This window comes from Natrix helvetica (genome assembly GCF_964273705.1).
Source record: "Natrix helvetica genome assembly, chromosome: 1".
Taxonomy (NCBI): Eukaryota; Metazoa; Chordata; class Lepidosauria; order Squamata; family Natricidae; genus Natrix; species Natrix helvetica.
In genome coordinates, this window is record NC_138548.1 from 254,964,126 (window position 1) to 254,976,324 (window position 12,199).

At 50.2% G+C, this 12,199-nt stretch overlaps 2 protein-coding genes across 2 annotated transcripts in view; one reads left to right on the forward strand and one right to left on the reverse strand.

Annotated features, from left to right (window-relative positions):
- Window positions 1-897: 897 nt before the first annotated feature.
- The window catches only part of FBXW10B (F-box and WD repeat domain containing 10B), a 43,094-nt gene continuing 31,792 nt past the window's right edge, over window positions 898-12,199 (reverse strand). The window contains exon 14 of the mRNA XM_081965577.1: window positions 898-2,061. Coding sequence (XP_081821703.1) covers window positions 1,199-2,061 — 863 coding nt within the window. The 3' untranslated portion in view covers window positions 898-1,198. The remainder of the gene's footprint in view (window positions 2,062-12,199) is intronic.
- On the forward strand, window positions 9,126-11,237 carry LOC309398734 (uncharacterized protein). Its single transcript, XM_081965896.1, has 2 exons — window positions 9,126-9,283; window positions 9,500-11,237. Exon 2 carries the CDS (start codon window positions 9,524-9,526, stop codon window positions 10,730-10,732), a length of 1,209 nt encoding a protein of 402 aa, XP_081822022.1. The 5' UTR covers window positions 9,126-9,283; window positions 9,500-9,523; the 3' UTR covers window positions 10,733-11,237.

Consider the following 12,199-nt stretch of genomic DNA (forward strand, 5'->3'; position numbering starts at 1 on the left):
GCCTCTGTGTTGACTTTTGGGGCCTTAATGCTGTCTGTGTGGAACATTTGTACCCTCTCCCTTTAATGAAGGACATGCTGGCTAGGTAAGCAGAGGGATGCATATTCACGAAATTAGATCTCAGGGAGGCGTACTATAGGGTATGCATTCGGGCTAGTGACGAATGGAAGACAGCCTTTAATTATCCTCTAGGCAGTTACCAGTTCCGGGTTATACCCTTTGGACTGCAAGGAGCCCCAGCGGTGTTCATGCAGCTAATTAACGAAGTGCTGCATGAGCATCTATATCAAGGGGTACACAAACAGCTGAGTAAATCTACAAAGCTAGTGATAACTGACTGACAACAACCCACGATTAATTGCGGGGGTGTTTGTTTTGGATTAGGAGGGGATGGGTGTGCGCACATGTGGGGTGCAGGTTGTCCTGATTACTAAGTAACTATAAAAGGTGGTGGAGAGCACCGGGTGGCAGTTGTGACAATTTATTCATTGCCTTAGTGCTTTGTTGGTCAGTTCGTGCCGAAGGAAGAATACAAACTGCATTTCAAACCGTTCTTATGTTTGGCTGTTTTCATTAACCCTTCAGAACTTGACACTTAAGTATCAGGCTAACAAAAAGGTATTGCTGGAGGTGTGATTTAGTTGCTCCCACTAAGCTTTTTATGTGAAGAGAAAGGTCACTTGCTGCAATTTTCTGTCCAGGAACATGCACAGTACTTCTACCCCACCTGTGTCATTTATGCCAATTATAAATAAAAGCATTCAAGGTACAAAACAAACACTAATTTCAAATTTTGAAAAATATTTTGTAAACATAATTTTGGTAACTTTTATAACTACACAGTGAAACAATTACACTAAGATATCAACTAAATAAGACACCTTAGGAATGCACACATATAATTTATGAAGCAAAATTTATAAAAGGTGTTATCAATCTTGTTAATAAATGTTCATGAACAGAACAGGAACTTTAATAAAATACAAATGTTGCAAACTGGAAATATTTTGGAAAGGGAAGGAAACTTTTCATTTTTGAAAACAAAGAAGGTCTAATTGTTTGATATAGTACTGTTTGTCACAGTCTCCCAAAAGAGGGAAATAGGACAAAATTTCAGAGTAGAGGGAATCAACAGTACCTGGGCTGGAATTTTGCATTTATTTTTCAGGGTTTGTCAGCTGTATTAAAGAAGTTAGCCTCAAATGAAAACATTAGCTCCAAGTTCAGGAGCAGCAGTTTTTCCCTCCTTAGTGAAGTCATCTATAGGAAGACCTTTAATTTTCCTCACCCAAGCATTTTTACACACCTTTTCTCTATTTGCAATAACTTTTGTCTTGGTTGCCTGGTACTCTGCAATCTTAGCTTCTTCATATTCTTTCATTTGTTGTGTAGTCAAAAGTTGGAACCCAGAATTATAACGATAAGGATTTGCACTAACGGCATTAAAAACTTTTCTGTGCCGTGAAGTTACATTGGTATCAGGTTGGGCAATCTTCATTCGTGGTATTTTGATGGATTCAGCTGAACTTGTAAAGCCACCAATGATATTACTCGCGGGGACAGCTGGAGATGAGATGTTAAAATAAGCTTTTCTTCTTGACAAGCTGCTGCAAGACTTGGAACGTGTGATAGAGGGGGGAGGAATGAAGGATTTCACAGCACTACCAAGCAAAGAATGCTTTGTATTGAGCTGTAGCATTTTGGTTTCATAAGGTGAGGAAATCTTTTCCATACCTAAAGTGATACCACCAGCCTTTAGTTGTTTCATTTGGGCTGCTAGATCTATTGCCTTGTACTTTGAGCTTTGAGCAGATAGAGTTGATTTAGGCTGTAATTTCTTGGACTGAACAGGTTCCCAAGCATCTTTAATGTTCATGTTGTATGCCATATTGGCACTGACATTATCGTGTTGATAGGCATGATGTACTGTACTGACAGTGAGGAGTATCTGATCATTAGATATGGGATCAATAGGATGCCTCTTCTTTAGGTGATTTAACAAAGCCTTGGTATTCTGGCTAAATAAGGAAATGGGTGGAGCTTCTTGTACTAATTCCTCATCTGTTTTAAAAAGGAAAAGAGAGAAAGGAGTTTAAAGCCTAAAATACTACCTACTGACATCAGAACAGGACTTGAAGACAGAAAGCAGGGGCAACTCAGCAGAAGGCCCCCAACCTGGTCTTCAAAAACGGACATAAAAAAATACTTATAGAATTAGAAAAAACAGAAGCTTTATTGAAAAACCCAGGAAACTGTTTGATTTATTAATTTAATGAACATATGGGTCATCTTAATCACAGAGGATTATAAGATTTAAAAGCATCTGATAATGATAATAAATAAACATAGAAACCATCAACAGTAATACCCAGTGGCAGGAAGAACAAAAATAAAACCCAATTACAACTATAAGACAGGGATTCAACATCAGGGAACAAGTCATAACTCACCCTGCTCCAGGGTCTATTGAGTGACTGTATTTGGGCTGATACTTGCCAAAGCAATGCATGACTACAGAATTATATACACTAAGCAAACAATTCTGATATTTAAAGAACAGGAAATGCAAGGAATATGCATATGTTGCATTGAATTCACCCATTCCAATGTTCCAATGCTTCTCTAACTCTTAACAGTTCCCCAAATATCTATTTTTTAAGGGTAATGCTTTGCAAATCATAATTTCAATCAATGAGCACTTACCTATAATAAGTTTATTGAATATGGTGAAACTTATTTCCAATAAAGAATACTTTAGACCAGTGATGGCAAACCTTTTGGGTTTGGCGTGCCAAAAATCTGGAAAATTCCCGACTTGATTCTGCTGATGTGTTATATTTTATACCCAAAGAAAAGAGAATCAATTCTCTATCTCCCCTCCATCTAGGCTTACCTTGAACAATGACACTTGACAGCAGCACAAAGACTGAGCCTGAAGTTAAGGCCTGGGCTTTGACTTCAACCCTAGCATCACCACTGCTATTGATAAAGAAAACCTTGCACCATGCCCCAAAGCCTATGAATCTTGGGGAACAGTGCAATTGCATCATGAACCAGCACTCCCACGGATCTACCATGTGCTTCTTACATTCAGTATTTTCTTTCTATTGACAGCCTACTTGAGGCTGCTCTGGGTTGCCAAGGACCTTCATTCTTGAAGTGGCTTCAGAGAAAATTCTTCCTCATCCTCTGCAGCCATTCTTGCATGACCTCTGCAGCCTCAAAAATCCCGCAAGAATGGGGCAATGCTTTCAAGAATAGTTGTTGAGTATTGGTGAATGCTGGCATGTCACCCAAAACACGATGTGTCATCTCTGACATGCATGTCCTAAGTTCTCCCTCACTGCATTAGATTATGGTGAAAGTCCACCATTCTCCTGTGCGCTGCTTGGGGAATCCAAGCATGGATTAACTTTGTCCATTAGCCTAGAGACTGAGTTATGTAAATTAGATGACCACGCCTCCTCTGCCTGGAAGATTCAGTTTTTTAACTCAGTCCAGCCTGAAGAGACGCAATTCTAATCTCTCTAGACTAATCGACAAAGTAATTAAAAGATTTGGATTCCTCTAAGCCTGGATTTACTCTGAGATCTTGGAAATAGAACGGAGCGCACATTTAGCAGCTCAGCCGAGACGCTGATCTCACCGGCAAAGCTCGCACAGCAGGAGATCGCTGTTAACTCCTCCGGCTGCATTAGAGGCTGGTTCGCCGCCTCTTTAGCCGCATTGCCGTGCTCAGGGGCTGGTTCGCCGCTCCATTCCGCGCCTTTAAGGGAGCGATCCACTTTGCGAAGTGAGATCTTTCTCCCAGCCCGTTGCCATCGTTATCTGCCTAATTTCGCTGCTCTCCGCTGCTGTTTGCAGAGCGCTGCAGTCAAGCCGCATATTTAAAAGTCCCACCTGAATGGCGGGCGCCATTTTGGTTTGATTTCTTCACGCGCTTTTGCAAGGGGAAAGGAAGGCGGAGCCTCCTTTCCCGCCTAATTAGCGACGCTGCGTCAACGGCTCTCTCCCATTTTTCTCACTTGCCTGGTTCGCTCGGCTAGAGATAGATTGTTGCAGCTGCTTCTCAGTGTTACTGCTTGCCTTCGTTAAAGGTTTTTTGTGAGGAGATTGAGCCTTTCATTTCATTCGGCTTTAGTATGGCAGAATCCACTAATTCGGGAGGTATTGTAAACACCACCAATGTGCCCCGATCTGAATCCGGGGCGGATGTTCCCCCCAGGGTGGGCAGAGCCACAACCAGGGCCTCCACCCAGGCTTCCCGGGCCTCATCTGTGGCCCCGGACAGGGCCCATAGACACAGGGACAGGCCCAGGGCAACATCCAGGGCCCCCAGGGTGGTCAATGCCTCGCCTCCGGTGCTAGCCCCTCAGGGGCCTACCTCGCGCTCCCCCCCCGCATTCGCCTGGCAATCGGGGCTGGTGTCCGGATCTCCCCTTGCCACAGGCCCGGGCATCCGAGGAGGGGGAATTGGGGGTCCATTCTCCCCCAATTTTACCAGAAGAAGGCATGGTTTCGATCCATGATCCATCCAACGCTGGGCCTTCCTCAACCTTTACTCCCACGGCTGCAGGCCTCAGGCCTGCGGAAGGCCAGGAACTGGGCCTTCCCCCAGATCTCTACCGCATGATTTCCGATGCCATCTCAAAAGGTGTGGATGCAGAGTTGCATTGTAGAACCAACACCCCCAGGGCCAAAATAGCACCTAAGGATTTTTCTACTTCCCAGGCCCAACCCTCCTCGCCCTTACCCTCTGACTACAGTGAGGAGTCGGCCTTGGTGGAGGAGGGTGAGGTGTTGGATATTGAATTATCCGATCATGAGGGCATACCATTGGATCAAACTTCCTCGGGGTTATTTCGCCCAACCTTGTTTAAATCCTTATTATTTAAGGCCAAGGCTACCACTAACATGGGTGGGCCCACCACCCAGGATAGTACAGCTGTGGGATTGGATGCCACTGAGCGCCTGTTTGCAGAACAGGTTTCGGAACAGGAAGTCATTCCCTTTCCCAAACTATTTAGCGACGTTATTCAGAAGCCGTGGGCGCAACCTACGGCTGTGCCCCCCCCCCCAGCAATGGGGACAAAAAATTATACATTTCCACCCCGGAATTGGAAAAGATCCTCCAATTTCCTTCCGTGGATGCACCCATTGTGGCTCTGGCTTCCCCAGCGCTCATCCCTTCAGAGATCTCTGAGCAGTGGTGGGTTTCTACCGGATCGCACCGGATCGTGCGAACCGGTTGAAGAATGAACCCGGAAGTAATTTCCGGCCCCGCCCCCTTGGCGTTTTTTTTGCATCGGGGCTGACTCCCCGCCGCCACTGCTGTTCCTTGTCTTCTGGCCCGTTTCCCAACTGGCCTTTCCTCGCTTGGAGGGCTTTGGAGGGAAGCTTCTGCAGAAGCCCGGGTGAGTGACAACAAGTTCCCGCCGTTACGAAGTGGAAAACAGGCGCGCGCGCACAGCTCAGAAAATTACAGCCTCCGAGACTTCGTAACGGCAGGAACTTGTTGTCACTCGGCCGGGCTTATGCAGAAGCTTCCCTCCGAAGCGTTCTGAGCCTCGGAGGCTGTAATTTTCTGAGCTGTGCGCGCGCGCTTGTTTTCCACGGCGTGGAGCAGCAGCGAGGCTCTGCGAGGCCGGCAATGACTCAGGATGCCATCCGGGAAGACGAGGAACGCGAGGGGGGACCGTTGACGGCCTCCGCAATCATCGCTCGCCTCGCAGAGCCTCGCTGCTGCTCCACGCCGTGGAAAACAGGCGCGCGCGCACAGCTCAGAAAATTACAGCCTCCGAGGCTCAGAACGCTTCGGAGGGAAGCTTCTGCATAAGCCCGGCCGAGTGACAACAAGTTCCCGCCGTTACGAAGTCTCGGAGGCTGTAATTTTCTGAGCTGTGCGCGCGCGCCTGTTTTCCACGGCGTGGAGCAGCAGCGAGGCTCTGCGAGGCCGGCAATGACTCAGGATGCCATCCGGGAAGACGAGGAACGCGAGGGGGGACCGTTGACGGCCTCCGCAATCATCGCTCGCCTCGCAGAGCCTCGCTGCTGCTCCACGCCGTGGAAAACAGGCGCGCGCGCACAGCTCAGAAAATTACAGCCTCCGAGACTTCGTAACGGCGGGAACTTGTTGTCACTCAGCCAGGCTTATGCAGAAGCTTCCCTCCGAAGCGTTCTGAGCCTCGGAGGCTGTAATTTTCTGAGCTGTGCGCGCGCGCCTGTTTTCCACGGCGTGGAGCAGCAGCGAGGCTCTGCGAGGCGAGCGATGATTGCGGAGGCCGTCAACGGTCCCCCCTCACGTTCCTCGTCTTCCCGGATGGCATTTGGAGTGATTGCCGGCCACACAAACCTCGCTGCTGCTCCACGCCGTGGAAAACAGGCGGGCGCGCACAGCTCAGAAAATTACAGCCTCCGAGGCTCAGAACGCTTCGGAGGGAAGCTTCTGCATAAGCCCGGCCGAGTGACAACAAGTTCCCGCCGTTACGAAGTCTCGGAGGCTGTAATTTTCTGAGCTGTGCGCGCGCGCCTGTTTTCCACGGCGTGGAGCAGCAGCGAGGCTCTGCGAGGCGAGCGATGATTGCGGAGGCCGTCAACGGTCCCCCCTCACGTTCCTCGTCTTCCCGGATGGCATTTGGAGTGATTGCCGGCCACACAAACCTCGCTGCTGCTCCACGCCGTGGAAAACAGGCGGGCGCGCACAGCTCAGAAAATTACAGCCTCCGAGGCTTCGTAACGGTGGGAACTTGTTGTAACTCGGCCGGGCTTATGCAGAAGCTTCCCTCCAAAGCCCTCCAAGCGAGGAAAGGCCAGTTGGAAAAGGGGCTTTGCTCCTGCTCCGGGCTGGAGGCTTCCCTCCGAAGTCTTAGGATGTTCTGAGGAGCCCCCCAAGGAAAAACGCCGCTGCCAGGTAGTTAAAAGTACCTCTCTGATTCTGTCAGACTCTGTCAGTCTCTCTCTGATTCCCTCTCTCACTCCCTCTCTGTTCCTCTCTCTCTCTGTCTGTCTGTCTCACTCACACACACACACACACTGTGGTCACCTTGTTGAGTGTTCCAATCACATTTGAAACACTCAACAACTGGCCTGCATTTATGGTATTTTGCAGCATTCTGCAGTCATAGGACCAAAATATATGGTTAAAAGCATATATTTTGGTCCTATGACTGCAGAATGCTGCAAAATACCATAAATGCAAGCCAGTTGTTGAGTGTTTCAAATGTGATTGGAACACTCAACAAGGTGACCACAGTGTGTGTGTGTGAGTGAGACAGACAGACAGACAGACAGAGGGAGTGAGGGAGGGAATCAGAGAGACTGACAGACACACACACACACACACACACACAGAGACAGAGAGGGGGAGGGAGGGAGAGAAAGATAGAGAGACACACACAGAGTGAGTGATTAAGTGAATGAGTGAGAGACAGACACACCCACATACACAGAGTGACAGAGAGAGAGGAAGGGAGGGGAGAGAGACAGAGGGAGAGACAGAGACAGACACACACACACACACAGAGTGAGTGAGAGACAGACAGACACACACACACAGAGTGACAGAGATGGGGGAAGGAGGAGAGAGAGACAGAGATACAGAGAGAGAGACAGACAGATAGACACCCAGAGAAAATGACAGAGGGAGACAGAGAGGGAGAGAGGGAGAGAGAGAGAAAGAGCCAGAGAGAGAGAGAAAAAGAAAAAGAAAAAAAGAAAGTGGGAGAGAGAGATGAAAGAAAGAAAGAAAAAGAACTTATGACCACAATTGAGCCCAAAATTTTGGTTGCTAAGCAAGAGCATCGTTAAGTGAGTTTCACCACATTTTCCAAGTTAGCCATGCCCACCTGGTCACATGACTGCCAAGCCACTCCCACCAGGTCACATGGCCGGCAAGCCACTCCCACAAAGGAGGCCACACCCACAGAGTAGGTTCCAAAAAAATTTGAAACCCACCACTGTCTCTGAGGTATTGAAAGCTGAGCATCACAAGGCCGAAATGGTCATTCGTAAAACACATCAAGCGGCGGCCTGGGCTCTACGCGCCGCCTCTGCGGCATCTTTCTTCAACTGAACATCTTTGGTCTGGCTCAGGCAGTTGCAGGCTAGGCTTGCCCCTGAAGACATGAGACTGCACCAGGACGTCACTAAATTAATGGCGGCCCTGGAGTTTTCAGCGGATGCCACTCTTAATGCGGCCAAATTTGCATCCCGGGCCGTAGTTTCTAATGTAGCATCTCGTCGCCTGCTATGGCTTCGTCATTGGCAGGCGGACGTACGCTCAAAGTGGCACCTGGCTTCCACGCCCTTCAAGGGCGAAGCCCTGTTTGGTTCAGTCCTTGACCCTATTCTTATCGAGACTAGGGACAAGCGTAAGGTCCTCCCTTCCACTGCCAGACGCAATGACAGGAGACAGCAACCATATAATAGACGCCAAAATTTCAGGGCGGGGGACTCTGGTTTCACGACCACTCCATATGTTCCCCAGTACAACAGGAATTTCAACCAATCTCAAGATAGAAGCCAGGACCGCTTCGGATCTAGGGATAGGAGCCGCCAGCAGTCCCAACCACAGGCTCAGACCAGGCGGCCATTTCGTGGGGGTGGCAACCGGTCCTTTCGGAGGTACCGGTGACTCCCATAGGGAAGGGGCCATAGGCGCTCGGCTTCTGGCCTACGCTCATCAATGGGCGGAGACCACAACCGACGCCTGGGCCCTTCAAGTAGTGAGGCAGGGCCTCTGGAGTTTCTGTCCCTCCCCCCAAGACACTTTATTCGTTGCCCTGTACCCAGGTGTCAGGAGAAAAGACGTCTCATGGATGCAGAAATACAACACCTCCTATCCATCGAGGCAATAGAGCAGGTTCCAAAAGGGCAGGAGGGGCTAGGATTTTATTCAATCTTATTTCTAGTCCCCAAAAGCTCAGGAGGATGGTGGGCCATTCTCGATTTGAAACGGCTCAATCTGTTCATAAAATACCAAAAATTCAAGATGCAATCTCTCAAGAGCATCTTAGCATCTATTCGCCGGGGCGACCTGATGACATCGGTCGATATAAAGGAGGCGTACCTCCATGTTCCGATACATCAGGCCCACAGGAGGTTTCTACGTTTCCACTATGCAGGCCGCCATTTCCAATATCGGGCCCTACCCTTCGGCCTATCATCGTCCCCTCGCACGTTTACCAAACTCCTCGCAGTTGTGGTGGCCTCGCTTCGTACAGTTCCCATACGGGTCAACTGTTATCTAGACGATATCCTGCTTCTTTCAACGACGCATATTGGGGTTTTAAACGGGTTTTAAAATTGTTTTTTAAGTATTTAAATTGGTTTTGGGATTTTATATACAGACAGTGTGTGTGTGTTGTTTTCTGCTCTATGTCTTATGTTATTTTCTGTTGTTTTGATTATGAATGGTCTGTACACCGCCCCGAGTCCCTACGGGGAGAGGGGGCGGTCTATAAATTAAATAAACTATAAACTATAACTATAGCATGCCCAGGCGGTACAGGACCTGGAGGTCACGATGGACACTCTGCGATGCCACGGGTTCGTCCTGAACCTCACCAAAAGCCATCTGCAACCAACCACGTCGTTGCTTCACCTGGGCACGATCATCAACTCCAGGACGTGCGAAGTGTTCCTGTCCCAGGACAGACGGCAGAGTATCCACGCTCTGGTGAGTCGCATATCATCTCAAAGACTCATACCTCTGGCCACTCTCTCCCAATTACTCGGGAAGATGATATCGTGCATCGATGTGGTTCCCTGGGCACGATTCCACTCTCATCCTCTCCAGTGGTTCCTGCTCCCCTTCCAGAGAGCTCACACAAGTCACACCCAGACCAAGGTGCGCTTACCACCCAAGCCACTCTGGTCCCTCCGGTGGTGGACTTCCTCCAAACTCCTCAGGGGGAGTCCATTCAAGGAGCCGGACCGCATCCAGGTGACAACAGATGCCAGTCTTTATGGGTGGGGAGCTCATGTTTTGGATCGTGTAGCACAGGGCCGATGGTCGAGCCAGGAACTCAACAACAGCATCAACTGGCTGGAGTTGCGGGCCATTCGGCTAGCCCTACTGGAATTCAGGGACATTGTGTCACACAACCACATACTAGTCCTGACAGACAATGTGGCCTCCAAGGCCCACGTGAATCGCCAGGGGGGCACCCGCTCCAAGGCCCTCATGATGGAGGCGGAGAGGTTACATCATTGGGCGGAAGCCAGACTGCTGTCACTGAGGGCGGAGCACATATCGGGCGACTCCAATACGCAGGCGGATTGGTTGAGCCGGTCAACGGTCGACCAGGGAGAATGGCAGCTGCACCCCAATCTCTTCCAGGAGCTAACTCACCGATTCGGCACACCGGAGGTGGATCTTTTTGCCCAGCCCTGCAATGCCCAGACACCTCGCTTCTACACCAGGTTCCAGACTCAGGGGGCGGAGGGCACGGATGCTCTACGCAGCCCCTGGCCGCCCGGTCTCCTGTATGCATTCCCACCCCTACCAATTCTTCCACTGGTCATCCAGAAAATAATCTCGGAGCAAGCGGAAGTGCTTCTAGTGGCGCCAATGTGGCCTCGCCGTCCCTGGTACGCCGATCTCATCCATCTGTCAATCGGCCGCCCCTGGCGCATCCCGGACAACCAGATCCAGCTCAACCAGGGGGCTCTCATCCATCCGAACCCCCAGCTGTTGCAGTTAGCTGCGTGGCACATGAGCGGGCTATGTTAACCGGTCTTCATTTCTCCAACAGAGTCATTGACACCATTCAAGCCGCCCGCAGGCCTTCCACCACTCGTATTTACGAGGCAATATGGCAGGCCTTCTGCAGGTGGTGCCGCAGCAATTCCATCACTCCGGTCAGAGCGTCGGTTCCACAGGTACTTGAATTTTTGCAATTGGGCCTAGATAAGGGATTGGCACCCAACACTCTACGCCGTCAGGTCGCCGCTCTGTCTACAGTCCTTAGTGGCGGTCGGGCCCGTTCGTTGACTCAACACGCACGGGTCAAGGCCTTTCTAAAGGGCGCTGGCAACATTCGGCCTCAGACTGTCCACCGTTATCCCACTTGGGACCTTCCGTTGGTGCTCAGGGCGCTTACATCATCACCCTTTGAGCCCATCCGCTCTATCAGCCTCCGCCTTCTCACATTTAAGACGGCATTCCTGGTGGCCATTACGTCTGCCAGAAGAGTCTCGGAGCTAGCCGCTCTCTTAATCCGGCCTGACCTATGCATATTCCACCCCAACAGAGTGGTCCTCCATTTAGATCCGTCCTTCCTGCCCAAGGTCAATACCTTGTTTCACAGGGCGCAGGAGCTTATTCTTCCAGACTTTTGTCCGCATCCTTCCCATCCACAGGAGCAGCAGTGGCATCATCTGGATGTTCGGAGAACCCTTCGCCGCTACGTGAAGCGCACGGCAGTATTCCGCAAGTCAGAGGCACTTTTTGTCTCTTTCCAACCTTCCTCCATGGGACAGAAGGTCTCACCCAACACCATCGGGCGTTGGCTAAAGGCATGCATTGTGCTTGCTTATGACTCTCAATCCCGGCCGGCTCCCAGGCGCATTACTCCTCACTCCACCAGGAGCGCAGCTACAACAGCGGCCTGGGCCACTCAGGCCTCAGTTGAGGACATTTGCAGAGCGGCCACTTGGTCGTCACCATCTCCATTCATTCGACACTACAAAGTGGACTCATACGCTTCAGCCGAAGCATCCTTTGGGCGGCGTGTGCTGCAACAGGTGCTTGCCTCCTCTGCGGGCCCTGACCAGCCTGCTTCCCGCCCTTAGGTCTACTGCTCTGGCATGTCCCATGCTTGGATTCCCCAAGCAGCGCACAGGAGAACGACCGTTGACTTACCTGAACGGTCCTTCTATGTGCGCTGCGAGGGGAATCCAATCCCACCCGCAGTTTGGGCTGGTCCGGGTCTACCTTGAACACTGATTCATGACTACTCTTATTCTGGACTTGACTTTATTCTGGACGTGACTTTATTCTGGATGTGACTTATTCATACCTACCGACTGAAGTCAGGATTGACTTTGACTCACATCTCCACCGGCTGTCCTTCGTACAAAACTGAATCTTCCAGGCAGAGGAGGCGTGGTCATCTAATTTACATAACTCAGTCTCTAGGCTAATGGACAAAGTTAACCCATGCTTGGATTCCCCTCGCAGCGCACAAAGAAGGACCGT

Excerpts from the sequence above, each read along its gene's own strand:
- LOC309398734 (XM_081965896.1), top strand. The coding sequence starts at position 9,524 with ATGGACACTCTGCGATGCCACGGGTTCGTCCTGAACCTCACCAAAAGC.